General features: G+C 41.2%; 1 protein-coding gene across 2 annotated transcripts in view; it reads right to left on the reverse strand.

Moving 5' to 3' along the window:
• furina (furin (paired basic amino acid cleaving enzyme) a) overlaps positions 1–27,886 on the reverse strand; it is a 221,868-nt gene that overhangs the window by 17,573 nt on the left and 176,409 nt on the right. For both annotated transcript variants that reach the window (XM_062027377.1, XM_062027385.1), the window contains exons 8-12: positions 19,484–19,656; positions 17,872–18,084; positions 5,865–5,965; positions 5,469–5,572; positions 5,157–5,274 (exon numbers count right to left, since the gene is read on the reverse strand). In XM_062027377.1, coding sequence (XP_061883361.1) covers positions 5,157–5,274; positions 5,469–5,572; positions 5,865–5,965; positions 17,872–18,084; positions 19,484–19,656 — 709 coding nt within the window. The remainder of the gene's footprint in view (positions 1–5,156; positions 5,275–5,468; positions 5,573–5,864; positions 5,966–17,871; positions 18,085–19,483; positions 19,657–27,886) is intronic.

Raw genomic sequence — 27,886 nt, forward strand, 5'->3', positions numbered from 1 at the left:
CTAAACAGATCCAGTTTAGTGCAACATAAGCGTTATGTATCACTGTTGCTATTGCAAACAAGAAATACAAACTACGAACATAATAAAGGTAGGAACAATATTAGTGCCATTATTTTTATAAAACCAAATTAACCATTGATTTAAAGATAACATAACAATAATGCATGTACATCCTTTCAAACCCAACTTGTATTTCTCGTGTATTTCAACGTTGTGATTGAAATTAAAACGTTTACATCTCCAAGTTAAATAAAGCAAATAACAATACACAGTATACCGTAATTTCCGGACTATAAGCCGCTACTTTTTCCCCTCGTTCTGGTCCCTGCGGCTTATACAAAGGTGCGGCTTATTTACGGCCTGTTCTTCTCCGACACAGACGAAGAGGATTTTGGTGGTTTTAGTACGCAGGAGGAAGACGATGACGCAATGATTAAAGACTGACTTTTCATATACCGGTAGGCTGGTTATTTTGATAACGTACAGGCGAGCACTTTGTATTACTTTGCACCATTGTATTATTTGTACTCTGCACGAATGCTGTTCGCCATGTCAAAGATGTGAAAGTTTGATTGAATGATTGAAAGATTTATTGTTAATAAATGGGACGCTTTGCGTTCCCAAACAGTCATCTCTGTCCCGACAATTCCCTCCGTGGTAGCAGGAACCCCTATATACTACGGTAATTACACATCAAAACCCTGCGTCTTATAGTCGGGTGCGGCTTATATATGGAGCAATCTGTATTTTCCCCTAAATTTAGCTGGTGCGGCTTATAGTCAGGTGCGGCTTATAGTCCGGAAATTACGGTACTTTGTCTGTTAGCAAAATTTTGCACTCATAATAAAATGTATACATTTTTAATTAACAAAATGTCTTAAGAAGGTGATAGGGGGCTCAAATGTACACAATCATAACAATAAATAACATAGCTAAATACAGTATTGACAAACAAAATTGTACTTCAATATTGAACATGTAGGCAAAGGTCGAGTTGTACTTAACTGACAATCAATCCTTCCTAATTACAAGTGCAAAGTAACATTATAAACACTACAGTTTAAACAGATGTATTAACAGCTCATACGCAAAACTAAATTATGTTTGGCAGATTCGGAGTGAGGGACACCGACAAGGCTTGACAGCACTTATATAAATTGCTAGTTTTAAAACGGTATTAAATGGCAGCATGTCTTTGACGATATATGTCTTTGAGCGCAGACTATTTCGAACTGTTTGTTTACACTGACCGGTCACCTGGCTTCTTCACCAAACGCGACGTGAGTGAGAAATTACTTTGGACTGTCGAGTGGTTGTATTTCAAGTGGGTGTTGTTGTTGTCGTGCACATTCGGCAAACTGGCTTCTCGGTCTTGATAGGCTCATTTTGTTCCGAAGGTTTAAACTGAAATATTACCACACTGTTGGTAAGGCCCTTGGTTTGGTGTTATTTTTGTCCATGTTAGCTGCTACATGCTAACTAGTTGCACTGTGTGATGCCAGCGGCCCTGCGTCACTGCACAAAGAGTCAAAAACACTTAATGAGGACAAGATAATTCACCCCCTTCTTGTCATTCCGCTAAGATACAAACGCGCAAAGCCGCTAAAAGCGACGAAAAGTGTGAATGTTCTTGATGCATGCACGTGGCAATTTATCGACGCTGGAAAACACATTGACTGTAATTTTCATTTATCGTCGGTTAATTGACTTATCGAATAACGGCCCAGGCCTAAATAAAACGATCACTTATTATACAATGTCTGCTCTCACTGCGATGCTGACTGATAGGATGTTCTTATTTCTCGTTTAGATAAAGAATAAATCATAATCCTCCCGAACCGTTAAAAGGAAAAGTTGTTGCAGGCGCTCGTCTTCAGTTGTCGTGTCTTTGTCTCCATCTCTAGGTATAAGTTTAATGTCACAGATGAACAACTTCTCGATTAATGGTTAAATCCTCCTATTATACAAGTGAGAGGCATGATTTATAATCTAGAATAACTAACCAGCTGAGACACCATCTGCACAGCAGCAGCAGTACACCGGCCGGTACACAGTACGTCAATACAGCAGCAAAAGCTAGTTAGCTCTCTGTGATCAATGCACTGCTAAGAAATAATTTGTCTGCGTTAGCGCTTATAATAACATCGCTAATATCTGGTTAATATTCAGGTCACGACATGGAGTATTGTTCGCGGGTTTTGGATTGTTATTTACTACATTGGTGGGCTGTCAGGGCCAGCAAGGCCTTCTCTGCTGGCCTAACTTAACCAGAAATCATGATCATAATTAAAGAAAAAAATATTTTTTAATTATTTAGTAATGATATTCTCTTCATGTCATATTATGCTCATTCCAGTGCTGTTGTTTTTAGTTTTAGTTTGTATCCAATCAGAATTCAGCTAGGTTATGTTGCCATGCTGTACAAAAACTGCCCGAGGCCTTCAGAATCAACAATGCGGGCGTCCGTGCACTGTAAGTGACGGGGACATAGAGTTGATAGACAGTTGTGATAGCCAATCAGATCACGAGTTGTTGTCAGTAAAGCTTTCTATATGGCCTCACATTGAACGTGACATTTACACGTCCTGTGATTGGATACTCACCGGGACCGTTAGCGGATGAATTTGAGAACACAGTGTTGATAGACATTTGCGATAGCCAATCAGATCACACGTTGTTGACAGTAGCCTATCTAAGTAGCCTGATATTAACGAGACTGTGATTGGATACTCACTTGTCATTCCAAACTGAGTATCCATTCACAAGTTTCAATTTAGCAGGAAGCGGGAAGTGTTGCGCCGTAGCCAGACCGGGATAGCAGAGAAGGAGAACAAACGTGGATTAGGTGGCAGATATATATTTGCAAGGCCATTTTCATGAAGGATATTTAAAGAGAAAGTACATCTTGTGAGACGATGTCGGCCAACCCCGGAAGCTAGCTCAGCTGTTCTGGCGATGAAATGGGGAAATGTCCGCCATTTCCACTCGAATAAACATACTGCGAGAGGTACCACAGGCTTATACGGCGTTGACTAGGTGCTACAAATTGTGAATTCAAATATTTAATTTTTTTACTTTTAATATGTTTTTTGCAATTTTTATTTTGACAGTACCACATAAGATATGTTTTAATTGCTGATGCGGGTTTATTGATTTTTAAATGCGTCAGAAAATAACCCGTTTTGTACACTGTTGAGGTGATTCAACGCGCAGCAGGGTGTAAATGTGTTCCTGTATAGTATTTCTCCAGCAATGGTCATGTGGTGACATAAATTATGGTATTTTGAGAGGTAATCATTAAAGGCGGACATCACTGAAGGCCTGGGTGGGAAATGCACGGCCCGCCACTGGTTATTTAGAGGGTTTTGTAGGCGGAAAAGAGGAGCCTCCATTGACTCAATCGATAGCTGATTTAAAAAAAAATTGTATTTACGATTTTGAATGCATAAAAAAAATAAAACATATGTGTTTTTGTCTTACACGAGGATCGTAAATGGTAGACAGCACCTGTCTTTCCAATTTTTGGCCTTTTTTCCAGTATCACTGATCTGCTGATATGGGCAGAGTGCAGAGGCATTCCTTTGTCATCAGACCCCGAATCTATGAAAATTGCTAAAGACATTTGAAGCGGAATAATAAAAAATGTTGTCTTAAATTGTGGCATTTTGTGATGTTTAGACAGTATTTTCACATACTTTGCCGTGTGTATATAGTATAAAAGATACAATAAAACACAATTCAGCATATAAAGTCAATTTGTTTTTCCAGTATACTGGTACTTTCAGGGAGTATCCACATCGTTGTCGACACTGCCTTTACTGTCTACCCCTACTTTCAGCTGCAAATGAAGACAGTTACGCTATTTATTGTTTTGGCTTTGTTATTAAATATAAATTGATCCATCACGCCCTTGTTATGTTTGTTTGGTATATTGTGTTCAAAGTGTACAAGCTGTTAATAAAATATGGATTTTTGTTGAGGCTGCAACCCTTTATTCATGTTTACATTGCTTCTTATGGAGAAATTTACTTCAATATACACACTTTTGTATTTGCGCACCCTGTTTAAGAACAAGTTACGTCCGTAAATCAAAGTTCCACTGCTTTCAATTGCTCTATTGATTGCTATTCTGAATGTTGCTGGGTTGGGTTTGGTTTTGGAATTGGAATTGCATTATTATGGTATTGTTGTGTATTGTTTTGTTGGATTGATTAATAAAAAAAAAATAAAGTTCCACTGGATAACCCAATGGGTGCGCTGAGAAGTACTGACATTTAATAATTTTGATGTTTGATTCAGAGGCTGTGAGACAGAATTAAATAACGTATATATAGTCTATGCAGCTGTGCTACATAGTAGAGCAGACCTGGGCAAATTAAGGCCCGGGGGCCACATGCGGCCCGTTAATCTTTTCAGTCTGGCCTGCCGGACATTCCCAAATATTTTTTGATACATCTTTAAGATGGAAACTGTAGCTGCCTTTATGGTGTGCAGAGATGTTTTCTAATGACCGTAAGTCTTGAACTATACAAAGTATTTCAATGGTTGGAATCTGCGCTTATGGATGATATACCAGTTACTATGGTAATCTAATTAGTTACTATGGTCATCTAAATAGTTACTATGGTCATCTACGTCACAGCAGCTCAGACGAGGCACCAAGCAGTGTGGGCGGGAAGCGTTTCCACAGACGCGGAAGGAGCTTTTCACAACAAAGTTCTAAAGCTTAGTGATAAATCAGATTGTAGGTGGGTTTATTTTGTACCCTTCGCGTTCATATTTCACTGTTTGTTGCATTTTTGTTGCGTTTCACTTGATTGTAAAATATGTCGATCGAAAGGGGGTGTGACATTCATATTTTGTCAATATTCAATGTTTTATCGTTCATAAAAAAATTTAAAATTCCATTACGTTTTTTAAGGCGGTCTGTCATAACGTTTTTAGCATTCGATCAGACATTATTGTGAAGTTTTGTATTAGTGTCCCTAAAAATAGATATACCGGCCCCCAGACACATTTTTTTCTCTAAATGTGGCCCCTGAGTCAAAATAATTGCCCAGGCCTGTAGTAGAGTATATATACATACACAAATTGCTCAACATAGAAGGGATTATGATATCACCAAAAACACAATGAGCTGTGTGCATTTTACTAACATCGGCTCGCTGACCAAGGTGATCACACATTTCCGCTGCGGCCCCACGCTGGTCCACGTCTTCGCCAGTGCTACGATTCCGCTGGCATCAAGTAGGCCATATCCATATGAATGGCTGACTGCAGGAAGTAAAAGATGGATCAGACTTGACAGCTGGCCTTCTGATAGCAACACCCGGATACTAGCGCTATCACAATACATGCCACTTGGAGAAATTAACGTCGCAGTTCAAAAAAGACTATGTATCTAATCCATGACATTGAAGGACATCTGCTGCCTTAGAGGCAATAAGGGAACTTGCAAAGCGTTGTACCTTTGCGTCCAACCCCATTGGTATTCCAGTCATTGGTGAGCAGGTGGGCGGGGTGAGAAGTTCGCACAACCAGATGTTGCATGTCCCTCCAGGTCAAGTTTTTACTATAAAAAATGCAAACAAGCACATACACCACACACACGCATACACACTAATTGTGAGGCTTATTTTGCCAACCAAGTTTGCCGCCAGGTGGCTTTGAGACAATACATCTTGAAAAAATACTGTCCGTAAGGTGCACAGAGTCCTGAGTTAGCTAAAACTCCTGAAAATGTTGTCTACACAGAAACACTGCCAAGTACAAAGAACTAAATCAGTGGACGTAGAGAAGTTTTCAGAACATGAATCTTAGGACAACGCTGTGGGTGATGTGAGACTTTACTGATTAGCACTTACTTGGCCTCAAGAGCCAGAGCGATTATTCCAGCAGCCAGCGGGGCAGAAGCAGAGGTTCCTGTGTGGGAGTCTGTGCATTTAGATTTCAGGTCGGTCGTGACCTGGAAAGGAAGAAGAATTACATTAGCTTGAAAGAGCCTGGTGGGACCAATAAGAGACACGTTACCACCTCTTCAATTGCCACTTAAGATCTTATCATGCAAATGTGTCTGCTGATAATGAATACAGATGAAAGGTTAAAGTGGGAAATGGTGTAAAATAAGTTATCAGTAGGAATCAGTGAAAATAAAAGCACATAACATATGCTGACCCTCTTTTCTCCCAATGTCAACCTAGGTGTTGCATATCAGCTGCATTAAAGGCCTACTGAAACCCACTACTACCGACCACGCAGTCTGATAGTTTATACATCAATGATGAAATCTTAACATTGCAACACATGACAATACGGGCGGGTTAACTTATAAAGTGCAATATTAAATTCCCCGGGGAACTTCCGGTTGAAAACGTCCAGATATGATGACGTTTGCGCGTGACGTCAATGGTTGAAACAGAAGTATTCGGACACATTGTATCCAATACAAAAAGCTCTGTTTTCATCGCAAAATTCCACAGTATTCTGGACATCTGTGTTGGTGAATCTTTTGCAATTTGTTTAATGGGGCGGTATAGCTCGGTTGGTAGAGTGGCCGTGCCAGCAACTTGAGGGTTGCAGGTTCAATTCCCGCTTCCGCCATCCTAGTCACTGCCGTTGTGTCCTTGGGCAAGACACTTTACCCACCTGCTCCCAGTGCCACCCACACTGGTTTAAATGTAACTTAGATATTGGGTTTCACAATGTAAAGCGCTTTGAGTCACTTGAGAAAAAGCGCTATATAAATGTAATTCACTTCACTTCACTTCAATGAACAATGAAGACTGCAAAGAAGAAAGCTGTAGGTGGGATCGGTGTATTAGCGGCTGGCTGCAGCAACACAGGCAGGAGGACTTTGATTTGGATAGCAGACGCTCTAGCCGACGCTAGCCGCCGACCGCATCGGTGATCGGGTGAAGTCCTTCGTCGCACCGTCGATCGCTGGAACGCAGGTGAGCACGGGTGTTGATGAGCAGATGAGGGCTGGCGTAGGTGGATAGCTAATGTTTTTAGCATAGCTCCGTAAGGTCCCGTAGCTAAGTTAGCTTCAATGGCGTCGTTAGCAACAGCATTGTTAAGCTTCGCCAGGCTGGAAAGCATTAACCGTGTTGTTACAGGTCCAGGGTTTAATAATATTGTTGATTATCTGTCTATCCTTCCTGTCAGAGGGTTATTTCTTTTGTTTCTATATGCAGTTAAGCCCGATGCTATCACGTTAGCTCCGTAGCTAAAGTGTTTCGCCGAGTCACTGTGAATGTCCATTTTGCGTTCTCGACTCTCATTTTCAAGAGGATATAGTATCCGAGGTGGTTTAAAATACAAATCCGTGATCCACAATAGAAAAAGGAGAAAGTGTGGAATCCAATGAACCCTTGCACCTAAGTTACGGTCAGAGCGAAAAAAGATACGTCCTGCACTGCACTCTAGTCCTTTACTCTCACGTTCCTCATCCACAAATCTTTCATCCTCACTCAAATTAATGGGGTAATCGTCACTTTCTCTGTCCGAATCGCTCTCGCTGCATTGAAAACAATGGGGAAATGTGAGGAGCCTTTCAACCTTTGACGTCACGCTACTTCCGGTACAGGCAAGGCTTTTTTTATCAGCGACCAAAAGTTGCGAACTTTATCGTCGATGTTCTCTACTAAATCCTTTCAGCAAAAATATGGGAATATCGCGAAATGATCAAGTATGACACATAGAATGGATCTGCTATCCCCGTTTAAATAAAAACATTTCATTTCAGTAGGCCTTTAAGCGCAGCATAGGGCTGTTTTTGCACTGTGCAGCTCCTAAGTGTGGTTTATAAAAGCTGCATTCATTTAAAGAATGAGGCATAATGTTTGTTGAATAAGATAAAGGTTAAGAAACTGAAAAGAGAAATCTCACGCCAATTACACAGTATAACTTATTTTTTCTTAAGGGTGAACATTACTTTTTTTAAAATGTTGTTAAACATAGAACATAAACATAAATTGTCAATAAACATTAGCAAAAGTCAGTTAACCATCCATCCATCCATCCATCTTCTTCCGCTTATCGGAGGTCGGGTCGCAGGGGCAGCAGCTTAAGCAGGGAAGCCCAGACTTCCCTCTCCCCAGCCACTTCGTCCAGCTCCTCCCGGGGGATCCCGAGGCGTTCCCAGGCCAGCCGGGAGACATAGTCTTCCCAACGTGTCCTGGGTCTTCCCCGTGGCCTCCTACCGGTCGGACGTGCCCTAAACACCTCCCTAGGGAGGCGTTCGGGTGGCATCCTGACCAGATGCCCGAACCACCTCATCTGGCTCCTCTCGATGTGGAGGAGCAAAAGTCAGTTAACAATAGAGTAAATGGGAGTCGCTCTATACTGCATATAAAGCATTATAAAAAACATCCAATCACCTCCATCAACATTTAATATACACTAAGTATGTATGTAATGTAGTAACAGGCACATTCACAATAACATGTAATATTTATACATTTGGACCATTCTAAGTAAACGGCGGCACATTAATTTCACAGACACATCACGTTTGCTTTTCCCTTCAACAACAACACACCTACTACTCACGGCATACTTTGTGAGAGACAACAAAGACTACTTTGGGGAAAATTATGATCCAGAACCTTATATTTTTTAGTCTGAATGTACGGAGGATGAATAACAAGTTTGAGTAGCTGTGAGGTAAACAGATGCATCTTTAGTGAAACACTGAGCATCATGTAGCAGTATTGCTAAGTGTTGAACAAGATGTACAAACTACAACATAATAAAACAATCACTTACTGTACAATGTCTGCTCTCACTGGGATGCCGACTGATGGGATGTTCATATCTTCCCGTTTAGGTAAGGGAAAAATTATGACCCACACAAAGGAAAAAGTTGCTGCAAACAAGCTTATTTTTGGGTCTTTCTTGCCATCTCCGGGTCTAAGTTGGATGTCAAAGTTTACCAACTTCTCAGTTTATGGCCACAACCTTCTACTATCCAGGTGAGAGGCATGATTTATAATCTTGAATTAGCTGTTACCAATTTAGAGGCAAAGCAGCAGAAGCAGCAGCAGCCAGTCCCCGATTCATTATGTCAATATAGCAGCATAAGCTAGTTAGCTCTCTGTGATCAATGCACCGCTAAAAATAGAGTGTCTGCGTTAGCACTTATAATAACAATATTGCTAATACTTGGTTAATTTTCAGGTCACGAAATGTAAACAAAGTATTGTTAGCGGTTTTTGGATGTTTTTTAGAGGGCTCTGTGCTTCTTGTCTTACATAGACATGGTAAATTGTGAAGAAAAGTTTAGTTCCCCAAGCAAAGGCGCTAGTCATTCTAAAGACTGGAGAAGAGCCTAAGTGAGCTTTAAACACGGTATGTCACAGTGCGTATGTTGTTTTTCGTAGAGTCTGTTAGCATATGCAAAGAAGAGTACATTAGGTTTTCAACCTTTTTTGAGCCATGGCACATTTTTTGCATTGAAAAAATTCGGAGGCACACCACCAGCAGAAATCTTTAAAAAAACGAAACTCAGTTGACAGTAAAACGTTGTTGTTGCAATTGTTGGATATGACTTCAAACCATAACCAACCATGCATCAATATAGCTCTTGTCTCAAAATAGGTGTACTGTCACGACCTGTCACATCACGCCGTAACTTATTTGGAGTTTTTTGCTGTTTTCCTGTGTGTAGTGTTTTAATTATTGTCTTGCGCTCCTATTTTGGTGGCTTTTTGTCTTTTTTTGGTATTTTCCTGTAGCAGTTTCATGTCTTCCTTTGAGCGACATTTCCCGCATATACTTTGTTTTATCAATCAAGAATATTTCAGTTGTATTTATCCTTCTTTGTGGGGACATTGTTGATTGTCATGTCATGTTTGGATGTACATTGTGGACGTCGTCTCTGCTCCACAGTAAGTCTTTGCTGTCGTCCAGCATTCTGTTTTTGTTTACTTTGTAGCCAGTTAAATTTTAGTTTTGTTCTGCTTAGCCCTCCCTAAGCTTCAATGCCTTTTCTTAGGGGCACTCACCTTTTGTTTATTTTCAGTTTAAGCATTCGACACCTTTTTACCTGCACGCTGCCTACCGCTGTTTCTGACATATACAAATCAATTAGCTACCTGCTGCCACCTACTGATATGGAATTACACGGTATTACACGGTCATTCTGCCGAGTTCTAGACAGCACCGACCCCTCACCACTCATGTGCAGACTATAACTACTGGTTTGCAAAAAATATTTTTAACCCAAATAGGTGAAATTAGATAATCTCCCACGGCACAGTGGTTGAAAAACACTGCATTAGGTTACGGAAGACTGCAGCACAGGTTGATACAGCAGCATTACCATACCATACCATACCAACTTTATTTAAAGAAATAAAGGCAAAGGACAGACTAAAAAATAAAATTTAAAACAGAAGTAAAATACACATTAAAAAAGCAAATACAAAATTACCCTAAGAACAATTTTGTTAGATAAAAAGCAGTTAAAAAAGTTAAAAGTTAAAAACAGTTTAAAGTCTCATGCTGGGTTAAAAGCCAGTGAATAAAAATGGGTTTTAAGAAGGGTCTTAAAAATAGCCAAAGAAGGGGCCTGTCTCACATGAAGTGGAAGATCATTCCAGAGTTTTGGGCCCGCAACAGAGAAGGCTCTGTCCCCCCTGAGCTTACGCTTGGATTTGGGTACCTCCAGGATCAGCTGATCAGCTGACCTGAGGGACCGGGTGGGGGCATAGAGGTGGAGCAGCTCAGAGAGGTAAGGTGGGGCAAGACCATGTAAGGATTTAAAAACAAGTAAGATAATTTTAAAATGGACTCTAAAAGACACAGGCAGCCAGTGGAGGGAGGCTAAAACAGGAGTAATGTGCTCTCTTTTTCTTGTGTTTGTTAAAAGTCGGGCAGCTGCATTTTGGACCAGCTGCAGACGTGAGAGGGAGGACTGACTAATTCCAAAATATAAAGCGTTACAGTAATCCAGCCGAGATGTAATAAAGGCATGGATTACTGTCTCAAACTGTTGCCTAGAAAGCAGGTTTTTAACCTTAGCCAGCTGACGTAAATAAAAAAAGCTGGCTTTCACCACTGTGCCAATCTGACGGTCCAATTTAAAATCACTGTCAATACGAAAACCCAGGTTGGTGATCATGGGCTTAACGTACAAAGCCAAGGGGCCAAAGTCAACAGGGGGAAGCTCACAGGTACCACTAGGTCCAAACACATTGACAAACATTTGACTGGCACTAGTCCAGCGGGGCAGTTTAAGCAGTATTCTTGTGTCATAATTGTATGCCATCTGGAGTTTATGCATTCTGCTTTTACTGTATTTCCGCCACCTGTAGGCAGTATACATGGGGGTATAAAAAGCTTTAAGAATTGACATTTTGACAGGTACTGAGCACATGGAAAATGTACTGCATGAGCAAGCATATTGGCAACGCTGCCTGCACATGTGTCTATCATCTGATAGGTCAGGCAGATATGTAGTGTCCCAGGTATTTGATTTCATCACAGACATTGAGAATGTTGTCTAACAGTATGGAGTCAGGGACGGTTATGTTTGTATTCTCTGCACACCTGGCAATCATGATATTACTCTTTTTTACATTGTATTTATTGTCAAAGTCTAATCCATACTGAGAACACAGATGGGGATTCTGACTATTTTGGGCAATAGTGGTCCATCCACACAATACCTCAATACAACCGTGGGGGAATTACATTTCAACGACTGTCGTTGGCATCTCAACAGTTGTTTTTCTCACATTGATAGAGACAAACCATCCTTGCCCAGGCACACCTTCCTGGTGTTGGAGTATAAATATTTGGGGTTTTGGCACTAGCTGCTGGACTAGATCTGACCAATCTAAGTCTATGAGCATGAACCGATGAAGCCTATTTGGATGATAGGCGAAACGTCTTCTAAGACAAACCAAACAGTCCAGTTGCGATAAATTGAAGGCCCTGAGAATAGGAACACACCTTATACAACTGCTGCAGACCAGCAATGTATGGACAGAAAATGACTATGTCATCAGCATACATCAGGTGATTTATGATAGTATTGCCCACTACATAACCATTCCTACAATCATTTAAAAGCTTACATAAATTATCCATATTAAAATAAGAACAAAAATAAGAAAAGACAAGGAGACAAAAAACTACATTGCCGCACACCATTGCTAACATAAAAAGGAGATGATCCAAAGTTTCCACATTGGCACCTAAAATAGCGTCTTTATTAGGCACGTCTGAAAAGTACGCGCAAACTAACAGTTACACCCGCAGCAGCAGGGTCAGTGCCACACAGGCAGACGATGGACAGACACGAATCCTTTGTCCTAAGTGTGTGTCAGTTGACACACACATTTAGACAGACATAAAAAAAAATATATATATATATATATATATATATATATATATATATATATATATATATATATATATATATATATATATATATATATCAGACCTACTGTCAATTCAGCAACATATTTTGATTTTCTAGCCTGTGTGCTGGGTGACTTAAGGGGCTGATTAAAACATATTCAACTGATGCGTTTTGATGTCCTTTGGTATTTTTTATTGCCGTTTGTTTTCTCACATAGGGTATATATTAACATATCTCCAATATGAAAAAAACATCTTAAAGTTTGCATTGTTTGCGTCTTGAGCACACATGTGCAACCTCTCTCCCATGAGCACACCGTCACAGCGCTAAAAAAAATATACAGTGATTTAAATGTAGATACACTGCACAAGTTCCACTGCTTCTAAAATGCCCATAACAAGTGGTAATGTCTCCTGCATGTTTGAAAACATAGCAACATGGCACAGGTAGGAAAATGATAACATGAATGATCAAGTTACTCCGTGGTGAAAGCCTTGATAGTACACGCAAAAACCTAATTTAAATAAGGCGGTCAGCACCAATTTTCAATTGTACAAGCAGTATTAGTAGATCACACGCAACATGCCCACTAAAAGTACAAGCAATTTTATTGTTTGCACATGCAGTTTAGTACATGGTGTTTGGATTTTACTAAATCAGCACCTTGTAGTGTATTCACACTTGTCATGTTTGGTTTGGCTAAAAGGAACACTGTTGTGAGTTCCGCTTGCCCTGCTCGTACGATTTATTTGGTCAAGTGAACACAATTATCCAAATACGCAGATCGAGATCGCTTGAGAGATAGATCTTGCAAGTGAACTCTGGTGCAGCTCGGTTCACTTGGACTGAAATGTGAACACTACACGCTATGCTGTCACTTTAACACCACTGTTAAAGTGACAGCCAGAAGCATGCAGAAATGACAAATGTGTAAAAGAAAATGCATTTTGTGTGTCACTATTTAAAAGCATATTTTAGATTAGTGCGATTCAACTGGTGGTCCCGAGCATACTTGCCAAACTTGAGACCTCCGAATTCGGGAGATGGGGGGGATGAAATTAAATTATTTTTTCCAATCATTTTAGAACTTGCAAGCGTATTTTTTCTTTTTATTCGTCGTCGCCATGTCTCTTCTTCGTTCTTCTGCTTCGTCTCCTTCTTGTTGTGTGTGCAGTTGTGCACTGAGCTCCAAAAGCCGTAGATGTTATTGTAGCGTCCCGGAAGAGTTAGTGCTGCAAGGGATTCTGGGTATTTGTTCTGTTGTGTTTATGTTGTGTTACGGTGCGGATGTTCTCCCGAAATGTGTTTGTCATTCTTGTTTGGTGTGGGTTGACAGTGTGGCGCATATTAGTAACAGACTTAAAGTTGTTTATACGACCACCGTCAGTGTGACATGTATGGCTGTTGATCAAGTAAGCCTTGCATTCACTTGTGCGTGTGTATGTTTTTGAAAGTAACGTTATCATTAAACTAGTCAAAAGATCATACAACGTGTCAGCATTTCTTGACATCTTCAAGTGAAGACCATTGTTAAACCCGTCCAACGCTACATTATTATGTGACTGGGCCGGCACGCTGTTTATATGGAGGAAAAGCGGACGCCTGGACAACATACGGCTGTTAAGGGGTGAAGGTTTCAGGTGAGAGAGGACGCTAAAGGCAGTGCCTTTAAGGCACACCCCCAATATTGTTGTTCGGGTGGAAATCGAGAGAAATTCGGGAGAAATTCGGGAGAATGGTTGCCCCGGGAGATTTTCGGGAGGGGCACTGAAATTCGGGAGTCTCACAGGAAAATCGGGAGGGTTGGCAAGTATGGTCCCGAGGCCAAATACATCCCGAAATGACACCAGACCGGCCCGTGAGTTCAGTTCAAAAAACTTGAGAGACTAACATTTCTGCAGCAAATTCCTAAAAACGTTAACGGCCTACTGAAACCCACTACTACCGACCACGCAGTCTGTTTATATATCAATGATGAAATCTTAACATTGCAACACATGCCAATACGGCCGGGTTAGATTAGTAAAGTGCAATTTTAAATTTCCCGCGAAATGTCCTGCTGAAAACCTCTCGGTAGGATGACGTTTGCGCGTGACGTCACGGATTGTAGCGGTCATTTTGGGACACCAATGTAGCCAGCTATTAAGTCGTCTGTTTTCATCGCAAAATTCCACAGTATTCCGGACATCTGTGTTGGTGAATCTTTTGCAATTTCTTTAATGAACAATGGAGATAGCAAAGAAGAAAGCTGTAGGTGGAAAGCGGTGCATTAGCGGCCGGCTGAAGCTACACATTTACAATACGTTTAAATTCTCGAACGATGACAGTTAAGCTTTAGAACTGGGACAACAGAGACTCTTACCAGGAGGACTTTGAGTTGGATACGCATGCTTGTGGAGAACTGGGACAACAGAGACTCTTACCAGGAGGACTTTGAGTTGGATACGCGGTACCGGGACTACGCAGCTGCGGCTTCCAAACATTTGATCGCTTGCCCGTACGTGCGTGCCGCTACGTGCATGTCACGTACGTAACTTTGGGGAAATATATGTGCTGTATGAACTTTGCGGAGGTGAACGGTACTTTGGGCTGTGGGATTGAGTGTGTTGTGCGGGTGTTTGATTTGTATTGGCGGGTTATATGGACGGGAGGGGGGAGGTGTTTGTTATGCGGGATTAATTTGTGGCATATTAAATATAAGCCTGGTTGTGTTGTGGCTAATAGAGTATATATATGTCTTGTGTTTATTTACTGTTTTAGTCATTCCCAGCTGAATTTTAGGTCCCACCCGCCTGTCACAGCATCTTCCCTATCTGAATCGCTTCCACTGCCCTCTAGTCCTTCACTCTCACTTTCCTCATCCACGAATCTTTCATCCTCGCTCAAATTAATGGGGAAATCGTCGCTTTCTCGGTCCGAATCGCTCTCGCTGCTTGTGGCCATGATGGTAAACAATGTGCAGATGTGAGGAGCTCCACAACCTGTGACGTCATGCTACTTCCGGTACAGGCAAGGCTTTTTTACCAGCGACCAAAAGTTGCAAACTTTATCGTCGATGTTCTCTACTAAATGCTTTCAGCAAAAATATGGCAATATCGCAAAATTATCAAATATGACACATAGAATGGACCTGCTATCCCCGTTTAAATAAGAAAATGTCATTTCAGTAGGCCTTTAAAGTGCTTTCATTTAGTGGATCTTTGTCTAGCTTTTTTTGTAGTAGGCCCCTAAAAACAGCAGTGCACCCCTGTTGCATAGACAGGGATATAACTTTTCTTTAATTTCCAATTTAGTTACCCTTACAAAACAATTCAAATGTCCACTGCAGAGGACGCTGATTCTCAGGAATAATAGTTAAGGGAGGAGTCCATCTCCCCGGTTTTTAACTTTCTGCAAATGTGGCCCCCAAAACTATTTAGTTGAATATCCCTGGCTTTACATGAAATCAACACTTGTAAATATATCAAGATATACTTAAATAAAAACTATGTATTCAACACGGCAGATGGTGTTTTGGTTTGGAATTATTGAGGTTACATCATGTAATATGTCATGAAATCTGTCATGAAATCTGCCCAATCAAATCCTTGTTTCATGCATGTTCTTTACTGCGCAGCTTTTGGTCCAAAGCGAAAAAAGTGTGAACTCTAAAGGAGTTCTACCAAAATGTACACCAAGTATTTGGTAGACATCCACAAGCTTCTGGCAAGATTCTGGTTGAATTTTTGACCACACCTCTTGACAAAATTGGTGCAGTTCCGCTAAATTTGTTGGTTTTCTGACATGGACTTGTTTCTTCAGCATTGTCCACATGTTTTCAATGGGGTTTAAGTCAGGACGTTGGGAAGGCCATTCTAAAACCTTAATTCTAGCCTGATTTAGCCATTCCTTTACCACTTTTGACGTGTGTTTGGGGTCAATGTCCTGTTGGAACACCCAACTGCGCCCAAGACTCAACCTCCGGGCTGATGATTTTAGATTGTCCTGAAGAATTTGGAGGTAATCCTCCTTTTTCATTGTCCTATTTACTCTCTGTAAAGCACCAGTTCCATTGGCAGCAAAACAGGCCCAGAGCATAATACTACCACCACCATGCTTGACGGTAGGAATGGTGTTCCTGGGATTAAAGGCCTCAACCTTTTCTCCTCCAAACATATTGCTGGGTATTGTGCCGAAACACCTCAATTTTTGTTTCATCTGATCACAGAACACTTTCTTACAGAAGGTCTTATCTTTGTCCATGTGATCAGCAGCAAACTTTAGACGAGCCTTAAGGTGTCGCTTCTGGAGCAAGGGCTTCCTTCTTGCATGGTAGCCTCTCAGTCCATGGCAATGCAGAACACGCTTGACTGTGGACACTGACACCTGTGTTCCAGCAGCTTCCAATTCATTGCTGACCTGCTTTTTGGTGGTTCTCGGTTGACTCTTGATCATCCTGCCCAATTTTCTCTCAGTAGCAGGTGATAGCTTGCATTTTCTTCCTGATCGTGGCAGTGACAAAACTGTACCATGCACTTTATACTTACGAAAAATTATCTGCACAGTTGCTCTTGGGACCTTAAGCTGCTTTGAAATGGCTCCAAGTGACTTTCCTGACTTGTTCAAGTCAATAATTCGTTTTTTCAGTTTCTTTGACTTTACCATTGACGCGTTTTTAACCGAGTCTAATGACTGCATCACATGGGCCCTATTTAAATGGACTCGGAGAAGTCAACAGGTGTCGTCAATCATAATCACTCACATGAAGTTATGAGGCCATGCCATGAAGCTAATTCGATTTGATTGTAACTTTTCTACATCACCTGAATTGATCATGTATGTTAATGTATGTATACTTTTGACCCAGCAGATTTGGTCACATTTTCAGTAGACCCATAATAAATTCATAAAAGAACCAAACTTCATGAATGTTTTTTGTGACAAACAAGTATGTGCTCCAATCACTTTATCACAAAAAAATAATAGTTGTAGAAATCATTGAAAATTCAAGACAGCCATGACATTATGTCCTTCACAAGTGTGTGTAAACTTTTGACTACGACTGTAAGTGATTTTGTGTTTGTGAGGTGACTGTTCAATAGCAGCTTTCCAGGATGACTTCCAACAATTTACAATTCATAAGAAATGTAATGTGCCAAAGGTGAATTAATAAAAGGAAGAAGAAGAGGACACAGTAGGAAGAGGATTGCGAAGTCAATACGCTGCTGACCCCAATGCATCAACAACCAATTAGTGTACAACAACTTAGATGATTCATGTCTTCTTTGATGCACTTTGTTGCTCTTGAACAAGATTTTGTTAGCTATGTCATCACTGTCTGTACAGGTGTTTTAACAAGGCAACCCAGGTTTTATGAAAGCTCTCCACTGTGCCTTTGGAAACATGTATTTCCTAATTGGAAGATTATATGCAGTGATTATGATGTAGTGAAATCAAATTTCAAACCATGCCCTTCATACACTTAATGGACAAAGGAAAGTCCAATAAAAAAGATGAACACTTACTATCTGTTTTTCATTCATGTTTCCGGAGCTGTAGGTGGTGGCGAGGGTGGATGAGCAAGCCTCGCTGTACCAGGGGACATTGCCATTCTGGGTGGAGCTGCTGATGGATAGGGTGTAGATGCTATTGGTGTAGCCATCACAGTTACAGCTATCCTTCTGTCGCCCCCCGTTGCCGGATGCCCACACAAAAATGGAGCCTAAACCTCCACGGCCCTGAGAGTTAGAAAAGGAATACGTCATTAACTTCTTCATCCATTAAAAATAATAGAAACCCTATACAAAACCCCTATAAAATAATTAACAACCACCTAAATATGTGACGGCGATGTAAAAGAAAACCACAAAATTAATGTCGGGTCACTGTAATATACCATCTAAACCTTCAGTGCTGGAGGTGCAATAATTCAGCTTTATGGTATTGAATGGCACTGTCTCAATCTGCATTGATCCAACCTGGACATGTGCCACTCACCGCCAACTGACAGCGCGGTCAACCGTCACGATCATCAAAGTAGCCCGTGTCAGCAGTCCCAAGTCAGTTTTATGGCACACGCTTTGAATCCCACACTCCATATAACGAGGTCTGTGTGGAGCTGCTTGGATGTGGTTATGTGTGGCGCGCACATGTGGTAGTCTGGGGCGTGGTCTGCCAGTCCATTAATCTACATGACAGAGTCTCAAGCATTCTAACAAGGGACATGTAGTGGATTGTCCGAAGCTTAAGCAGGCAACAAAAGTAGTTTAGTACAACAAATTTATTTACCCATTATCAGAAGTGCAGGTTGAATTAAGTTGGCCGTGCAGACAGACCACATGTTACTCCGGAGTAAACAAGACACACACAAGCCAAAATCACTGTCGAATTCCGGTCTTCTGCCATTTTTTATATGCCTCTTGTGCGTCATTGTTTGTTATCTAATGCGTCATGATTGTTTTGTTTTGGTTTTGTCTGTTCCAAAACAACCTTGTATCTCTTAGTCATATTTGGAAATTCTAAACATTCTGTAGACAGGTTGGCACAACTCCATATTCACCTTTGTCCCACTGGCACAGAATAGAAGAGAAATTAAATGAGCGTACATTCTTGATAGACATGCAATATAGGTCAAAGGTCAGAAATTCTACTACAGGACGACTATTTATAGATTACAAGTGCTACATGTGGGGGGGCGTCTTTCTGGGACAGTTTTTGGTTTGAAATTATTTTTAATATATAAATAAGCACTTACAGTGTTCATACTGAGGACTCAAGTATATGAGGTTGAACTTAAAAATAAACTTTCTTCTTGCATTTCAATCAGTTCAAACTTAATTTCTCACAGTTCAGGTTTGATTTCAATCAGCACCGCTTCAGCTCATTTTAGAAAATGTTCCTAACTAGTGGGTTTCAGAGCACATTCCCTTCTCCTTCCAGTTCATAATTGTCAGGGTCAAAAACGGTTTTGTTCCTTCCGCTTTTGTCCTCTCATGCTTGAACAGTTCAATTACAGACTGTTGAAAGGAAGACACACAAGCGCGGTAAATAATTTCTGTCCCACACAAAAAGTGGCCCCTCCACAGACACACGCACGCACGCACACACACACAGAGACACACACAAACGCAGACACACCTCAGTAACTCCATGCTGAAAGGCCTCTTTGGCGAGTTTGGCAGGTCCATCCACAGTTTTGCCATCATCTTCCGGGCCCCAACTGGCACTGTAAATGTCGATGTGTTGGGGATTCAGGCTGAGGGACTGGGCTTCAACAATGTCTGTCACCTCACCATCCAGCATGCGAACACCTGCATTGTCATTGACAAGCAGAAGAATACTTTTTAGACCACAGAACACTGTCCTTTTTGAGATTTAAAAAAAATAATTTCCAACACCTTCTTTTAATACGCACAGAAAGTTAACCTAATTCAAACATGTACAAGTTATGGTGTTAATGAATTACAGTGGAACCTCGATTTGTAAACGTCTCATTGTACGAAAAAACAGAATAACAATATGATTTGTTGCACGAACTATGTCTTAGTGTACAAATGTTCCACAGAGCAACTATATTGCGCCCGGCAGCACAGCCATTGTGGGCAGGTCTGTTATATTTTTTAAATTCCTAATCATTCTAGCCACTGGCTGTTAACCACAGCGCTAGTGACAGTGGGTGTGTGGCGGCAGGGCAACTAGTTGTTTTGGTTCTGTTAATAAATGCCAGTACTGTAGAAATTTGATCTTTCACCCCCTTGTTATGTTTGTTTGATCTAAAGTACTGTATAGCGCTTTACATTGTGTTTAAAGTGTACAAACCTTTACTAAAATATGGACTTTTGTCAAGGTTGAAACCTATTACTCATGATTAAATTGTTTCTTATGGAGATTTTTTGCCTTATAATACACATTTTTCGATTAAAGGATAAGAACCACTTAAGTTTGTAAATGACGGTTCCGTTGTATCAGTAAAAGACATGGAGAAAAGGTAGGTTTAAACTTCTCTCTTTCCTACACCTTTTTGGATATGTTGAATTATGTAACGACAAGTTGTTTTTCCTCTATTTGTTAAACGTGGCTGAAACAAATAACTCATAACCATAACCACTTTGTTATGTCAAAGTTTTTACACATATATTCATAAGTAATTGGAAGTCATCACAAGTCACACAGAATCTTAATGAGGTGTAACATCTGCAAGTTCAACTTTGTCACTTAATTTGCACTAAGATTGTAGTGAAACATACATAGTAGGTAATGACGCTTCTTAGCAGCAGCTATAATTTTTATTAGTTGCGTCTTTTATTTTCGTTCTGTGGCTCAACGTTCTCCTATCTGAGCTGCCACCTTATCGGGGTAGAGGAGTTTGCGTGTCTCAATGATCCTAGTAGCTATGTTGTCCGGGGTCTTCTATGCTCCCTGGTAGGGTCTTCCAAGACAAACGGGTCCTACGTGAGGGATCAGACAAAGAGCAGCTCAAAGACCTTTATGAAAAGTACAAATCGAGGACCTAGATTTCCCTCGCCCGGACGCGGGTCACCGGGGCTCCCCTCTGGAGCCAGGCCCAGAGGTGGGGCACGATGGCGAGCGCCTGGTGGCCGGGCCTGTCCCCATGGGGCCCGGCCGGGCTCAGCCCGAAGAGGCAACGTGGGTCGTCCCTCCAATGGGCTCACCACTCATGGCAGGGCACTTGGCGGTCCGATCCTCGGCTACATAAGCTAGCTCTTGGGACGTGGAACGTCACCTCGCTGGGAGGGAAGGAGCCTGAGCTGGTGCGCGAGGTGGAGAAGTTCCAGTTAGATATAGTTGGACTCACTTCGACGCACAGCAAGGGCTCTGGAACCTGTTCTCTCGAGAGGGCCTGGACTCTCTTCCACTCTGGCGTTGCAAGCAATGAGAGGCGATGGGCTGGGGTGGCAATTCTTGTTGCCCCCCGGCTCAAAGCCTGCACGTTGGACTTTAACCCAGTAGACGAGAGGGTAGCTTTCCTCCGCCTTCGGGTTGGGGGACGGGTCCTGACTGTTGTTTGTGCTTACGCACCAAACAGCAGCTCAGAGTACCCACTCTTTTTGGATTCCCCTGAGGGAGTACTGGAGAGTGCTCCCTCGGGTGATTCCTTTGTTCTTCTGGGGGACTTCAATGCTCATGTTGGCAACAACAGTGAAACCTGGAGAGGCGTGATTGGGAAGAATGGCCGCCCGGATCTGAACCCAAGTGGTGCTTTGTTATTGGACTTTTGTGCTCGTCACGGATTGTCCATAACAAACACAATGTTCAAACATAAGGGTGTCCATATGTGCACTTGGCACCAGGACACCTTCGGCCGCAGTTCCATGATTGACTTTGTAGTTGTGTCATCGGATTTGCGGCCTCATGTTTTGGACACTCGGGTGAAGAGAGGGGCAGAACTTTCTACCGATCACCACCTGGTGGTGAGCTGGCTCCGATGGTGGGGGAGGATGCCGGACAGACCTGGCAAGCCCAAACGCATTGTGAGGGTCTGCTGGGAACGCCTAGCAGAGTCTCCTGTCAGGGAGAGTTTCAATTCCCACCTCCGGAAGAACTTTGAATATGTCACGAGGGAGATGCTGGACATTGAGTCCGAGTGGATCATGTTCCGTGCCTCTATTGTCGAGGCGGCTGATTGGAGCTGAGGCCGCAAGGTGGTTGGTGCCTGTCGTGGCGGAGTTCAAGTACCTAGGAGTCTTGTTCACGAGTGAGGGAAGAGTGGATGGTGAGATCGACAGGCGGATCGGTGCGCCGTCTTCAGTAATGGGACGCTGTATTGATCTGTTGTGGTGAAGAAGGAGCTGAGCCGGAAGGCAAAGCTCTCAATTTACCGGTCGATCTACGTTCCCATCCTCACCTATGCTCATGAGCTTTGGGTTATGACCGAAAGGACAAGATCACGGGTACAAGCGGCGAAAGAAATGAGTTTCCTCCGCCGGGTGGCGGGTCTCTTTCTTAGAGATAGGGTGAGAAGCTCTATCATTCGGGAGGAACTCAGAATAAAGCCGCTGCTCCTCCACATTGAGAGGAGCCAGATGAGGTGTTTCGGGCATCTGGTCAGGATGCCACCCGAACGCCTCCCTAGGGAGGTGTTTAGGGTACTTTCGACCGGCAGGAGGCCACTGGGAAGACCCAGGACACATTCGGAAGACTATGTCTTCCGGCTGGCCTGGGGACGCCTCGGGATCCCCCGGGAGGAGCTGGACGAAGTGGCTGGGAAGAGGGAAGTCTGGGCTTCTCTGCTTAGGCTGCTGCCCCCGCGACCCGACCTCGGATAAGCGGAAGAAAATGGATGGATGGATGGATGGGCTCAACGGTGTCGTTGTACTTCCCATTTTAGGAGAGGTAGAATTTAAGGGCCCACAGCGATACTGTGGTGTTACATATTTGCATAATTCTAGTGCACTGTGTGCATATTGTGTGCATGTGCTGTATGAGCAGAGTGTCAGACTATGCAATTGGTGTTTAATGTGTGAATGCTGATTCACACATAATGGGCACATAATTCATAATTATTTTTTTTTTTGCATACAGGTCCCCACACCCACATCACGGAATCAATTTTTTATGCTGGTGTTTAGAAAGAAGTTGTAAACTGCATCGCTGCCTCTTTTAAAACTAAATGCTCTAGAAGAAAGATAGATGAGTAAAAACTAAACAAAACAATGCCACTATAGCATTGGATTGAAAATACATACACTTTGAGAGGAACAATGGAAAGATGCAAATATGGAAACAAATGACAATGAAGGGAACAATAACGCGATTATTAAAATACAATTCCTTAACTTACAGTACTTCCCAAATTTGGTGCATTGAATCATTCACCCCGACCTCCCCTCTATGTTGTTCTATTCTGAAAAACCAAGCACCAACAGTCTGACATACTGCAAACACATCAAACAGACTGTAGCATTTCTGTGGTGGCATCAACTTCTAGGCAGGGGTTGTGTAATTCACTGAGGAGCTTCATGTTTCCCCAGGCCCCCAAAAAGTCCGAAATAAACAACATAAACAAGGAAGACAAACTCATAAATTATGGTTCAACTTGTGTATGTACACATCAACCTTCCGTTATCATTCTCTCTGGCCATCCCTAAAAACAACTAAATCCACCCTTAAAATTTAAATGACAAACTATAATATCCGTTTTTAGTTTTATTGGGAAAATTATTTGTCTATTAGAGGACTTTCTAGATTCTGGACTGTGTATGCATTCATCAGTTTATGTTCAGTAAATGTGTGGCATGCCACTAACATCTGATGCCAGGACAAATTTCATACTTCAACCCCAAACCTGGCAATAATATGTTACATTCTAAAAAAGGTTTATTTTGAAACATTCTTATAGCGCTAGGAATACATGCTTTAGTGCCAAGAACAACCCTGACAGTTAAGAAAGGATCGCAGACCACAGAGGCAGTATTTCTCTCACTTGGCTTAAGAGACTGCAAGGTGTAATGGCTAAGTAACGGTATTCATTTTTTTTAGAAAATGTGTTTCGTTTCAACTACTTGGAAATATACTGCAAGAAACTCGACTTCACAGCTGAATCTCTACCTATGAGACCACACACGCGCACCCTTTATCATAATGAGGATGTATGTGATATTCTCCCAAGGCACTTGGTATGATCATAAACATGTGCGCAGAGGCGTTCTTTTCTCTTAGGGGTTCAAAATTGATACGACAGCTGGAAGTAGCACGCAGGAAAGATAAGCCGAGAAGAAATGAGAGAATGGGCACTAGGATAAAAGCAGCGCCTGCCTTTTAAAGAACTAAACACTACATCTGAAGAAGCCACATTAGAGGCACAGCCTGTAAATATGTGCATGATAGTTTATCAAATCATTGGTCTCCATTTCAACACAGTTACATTTTTATTTCACACTCTGAGAACCACATTACAAATGAAACAGATGGGAATCAGGTGTAACAAGTATGGCAAAATATGGTTCATGAAGGTGACGACTGCAAAGACATTTACAATTCCCATTACATTTTTAACTAACTTTAATAGTACTCAATTTGTGTCCCTCTGTGTTGTCTGCACACAATCAGTCTATGCAGCGCATAAAAATAAACACATAATTCATTTTGTTCGATTCTGCAATGCAACTTGGTGAAGGGAAGGTGACAACAAGGGGTAACAACAGATAAACACAAAGACAAACATGTCCAGCGGCTGGGGTATTCACCACCACTGAACACTCCAGCCAATAATATGATGCGGTTCACACGTGTTTAGTTACACAGCAAATAAATGTTATTAACAGCAAGTTGTTGTTATACACGCTGTTGATGTATTGACTTAAAAAAAGGTAAATGCAGCAGTGTCAACCGGTTATTATGGGGAAACAAACTGGCAGTGGCACTATGGCGTCAGAACAGTGCCAGAATCCTTGCTCGTAAAAAAACACACGGTGTGCGCATGGCCTGTCTGCACACACGCGCAGCTGTATTTTACATTGTAGGGACTATTTGTGTGCGGCCTCGGTTTGCGCCTGTGATGTGTTTCCCTGGTTCTCTTCACGCATGTTTTCCACCTGTTTGGCACTTAGGGGTGGGTATTGAATAATTGGCATCTGCAACTACCCTCCTTTCGGATTGGTCACTTTTAACACCTAATGTCTCCTGATCAGAGCCAATCCGAGGGAACTGTAACCGTCAAACTGTGTCCCCTCTGAAGAAGAGTGTAATATTTAGAGTCTAATGTTTACAGTGCAAAATAACACATTTTATTATTTCTTAAGTAAAGGGCATACAATGAAAACAGTAAACACACACATTTGGTTACATTGTAAGGGTATCACACCCACGACTCTGGCATTATGACATCAGCACATCGATAGATTAGCTCCCTTTTATCATATAAAGTAAGTTTATTTGATTCATTTACCTGGGGGAGCATATACAGCACAGTATTTAGTCGAAATAAGATATCTTTCAAAGAGAACTTTTTCAGACACACATTTTTAGCGCACCGTTATCACAGAGAGCTAACTAGCTTATGCTGCTATATTGACATATTGAGCCGATGAGCTGCTGCATCGCCTCTCAGCTGGTGAAAGTTAATTCTAGATTATAAATCATGCATCTCAACTGTATAGTAGAAGGTTCTGGCCATAAACTGAAAAGTTGGTCAACTTTGACAGTCAACTTATACCGAGAGATAGCAACATTTTTTTCAACCTTTCGTGAGGATAGGCCTGGGCCGAAATATGATAAGTCAATTTAACCAACGATAAATGAAAATTAACTCTGTAAATTTTCCAGCGTTGATAAATCGACATGTGAATGCTTCAAAGAGCATTCACGCTTTTCATTGATATCAGCAGCTGCAAGCTTTTGTGCCCCAACGGAATTAAAAGAAGGGGGTGAATTCTCTTGTAATTCTTAGTATGTTTGACTCTTTGTGAGGCAAGGCGGGCCGCGGCTCTTACGCTCATATGGAAGTTTGTGTTATTTTAGTCAGTTTTGCCTGAAAGGGAGTGGGATGAAGATCATTTATTTAATCCCACCACCAGTTCTCCATTCAGTGATTATTCACATGAGTTTCACTGCTACTTTGTTTAAGGATTATAATACAGATGTTGTATCATAGTGCCATTACCACAGGTAACAATAATTATTACACTAACAACAATTTGTATCAACAATGTAGGAATAATGAATGTACCAACAATGGTAATAGACAAAATGCCAACAACGGTAATAGACAACATAGCAATAATGGTAACAGACAACATAGCAATAATGGTAATAGACAACATAGGTTGGAAACATTGAGCACATGTTAACACTTTTAGACAGAGTACAACAACAGGTCAAATTAAAGACCCTCATCTCTCAATTTGAACCAGATCCCATGTTTGTATAATAGTTTAAATCCATTAATAGTTTGGCATTGCTTGTGTTGTAAGTCCAGGTTGTTCCATAGTTTTACTCCGCATACAGACACAAAAAAACGTTTGAGTGGTTTGAGCTCTCGGCAATAAGAAATATCCAAAGCCTCTCAAGTTATGAGCCTGCACTCGTCTTGTAAAAAAACGTTGCAGATTAGGCGGCAATAATTTGTTAAATGCTTTATATAATATTATTAATGTATTATATTTAACAAGGTCATCAAATTTGAGCAACTTTGATTGCATAAACAGATTATGAGTATGTTCTAAATAACCAACGTTGTTAATGACCTGAACTGCTCTTTTCTGTAATATGATCAGAGGATGAATTGTGTTGTGGTAAGTATTCCCCCATACTTCAACACAGTATGTAAGGTATGGCAGTACCAGGGTGCAGTATAGAGTACGGAGTGCATTTTCATTGAGGTATAGTTTTGCTTTGTTTATAATTGAGAGGCTTTTGGAGATTTTTGTTTTAATGTGTCTGACATGAGGTTTCCATGATAGTTTACTATCAATTATTACTCCCCAAAATGTATTCTCATTTACGATTTCAATTTGGGTATCATCAATACTTATTTTCTGTTCAGACGTTATGTTTTATTTATATTCAAAGATAATTTATTTGTGTCCTTCCATTTTTTTACTATGTTTAGTTCTGTGTTTACTGTATTTATGAGCTCATTATAGTCATCACTACTGTAGAATATATTTGTGTCGTCTGCAAATAGTATACATTTCAGTACTTTGGATGTATTAAACATATCATTGATATATACATTCAACAGTTTTGGCCCCAACACGGACCCTTTGGGGACACCACAAGCAATGCCAAGAGTATCAGATAAAAATGTACCCATTTTTACAAACTTTACCCTCCCTGTTAAATAACTTTTTAACCAGTCACCAGCCAGCCCCCTAATTCCATATTTTCCATTTTATTTAGTAGAATTGAATGATTAATGGCATCAAAGGCTTTCTTTAGATCAATAAAAGTACCAAATGCATATCTTTTATGCTCCAGACCAGTGCATTAGTAATTTCTTCAATAGCTTCAGTTATCGCCATTGAGGTTGTTTGTTTGGACCTCAAGCCATACTGACCGTCATTGATTATATGATGCTTCTCAACGAAAGATTCAAGTCGAGAGTTAAATAGTTTCTCTAAGATTTTTGAGAACTGAGGCAAAAGAGAGATTGGTCTGTAATTGGTGAAAGTGTGTTTGCTGTCACTTTTGAAGAGCGGAGATACCTTAGCAATTTTCATTTGACTTGGAAAGCAGCCAGTCTGGAATGATAGGTTACATACCGTATTTCCTTGAATTGGCGCAGGGAATATAGTATTCGCACGTCTAGAATTACTGCCGGGTCAAACTCGTTTCTCAAAATAATTAACGCATGCTTGGCCTTATCGCCGGTTTATTATTGAAGCTGGATCAAATTCGTTTCGCAAAATATTAATTTTATTATCGCATGTCTGTAATTTTCGCCGGGTCTAACTCGTTTCGCAAAATATTTAGCATATGGCTAGAACTTCCACCGGGTCAAATTCGTTACGTCACGAGTGACGCATCTGTCCTCATTTTCAAAATGGAGGAAACTGCTTTCAGTAGTTTACAATCGCACAA

The sequence above is a fragment of the Entelurus aequoreus genome, linkage group LG02 (assembly GCF_033978785.1).
Source record: "Entelurus aequoreus isolate RoL-2023_Sb linkage group LG02, RoL_Eaeq_v1.1, whole genome shotgun sequence".
Taxonomy (NCBI): domain Eukaryota; kingdom Metazoa; phylum Chordata; class Actinopteri; order Syngnathiformes; family Syngnathidae; genus Entelurus; species Entelurus aequoreus.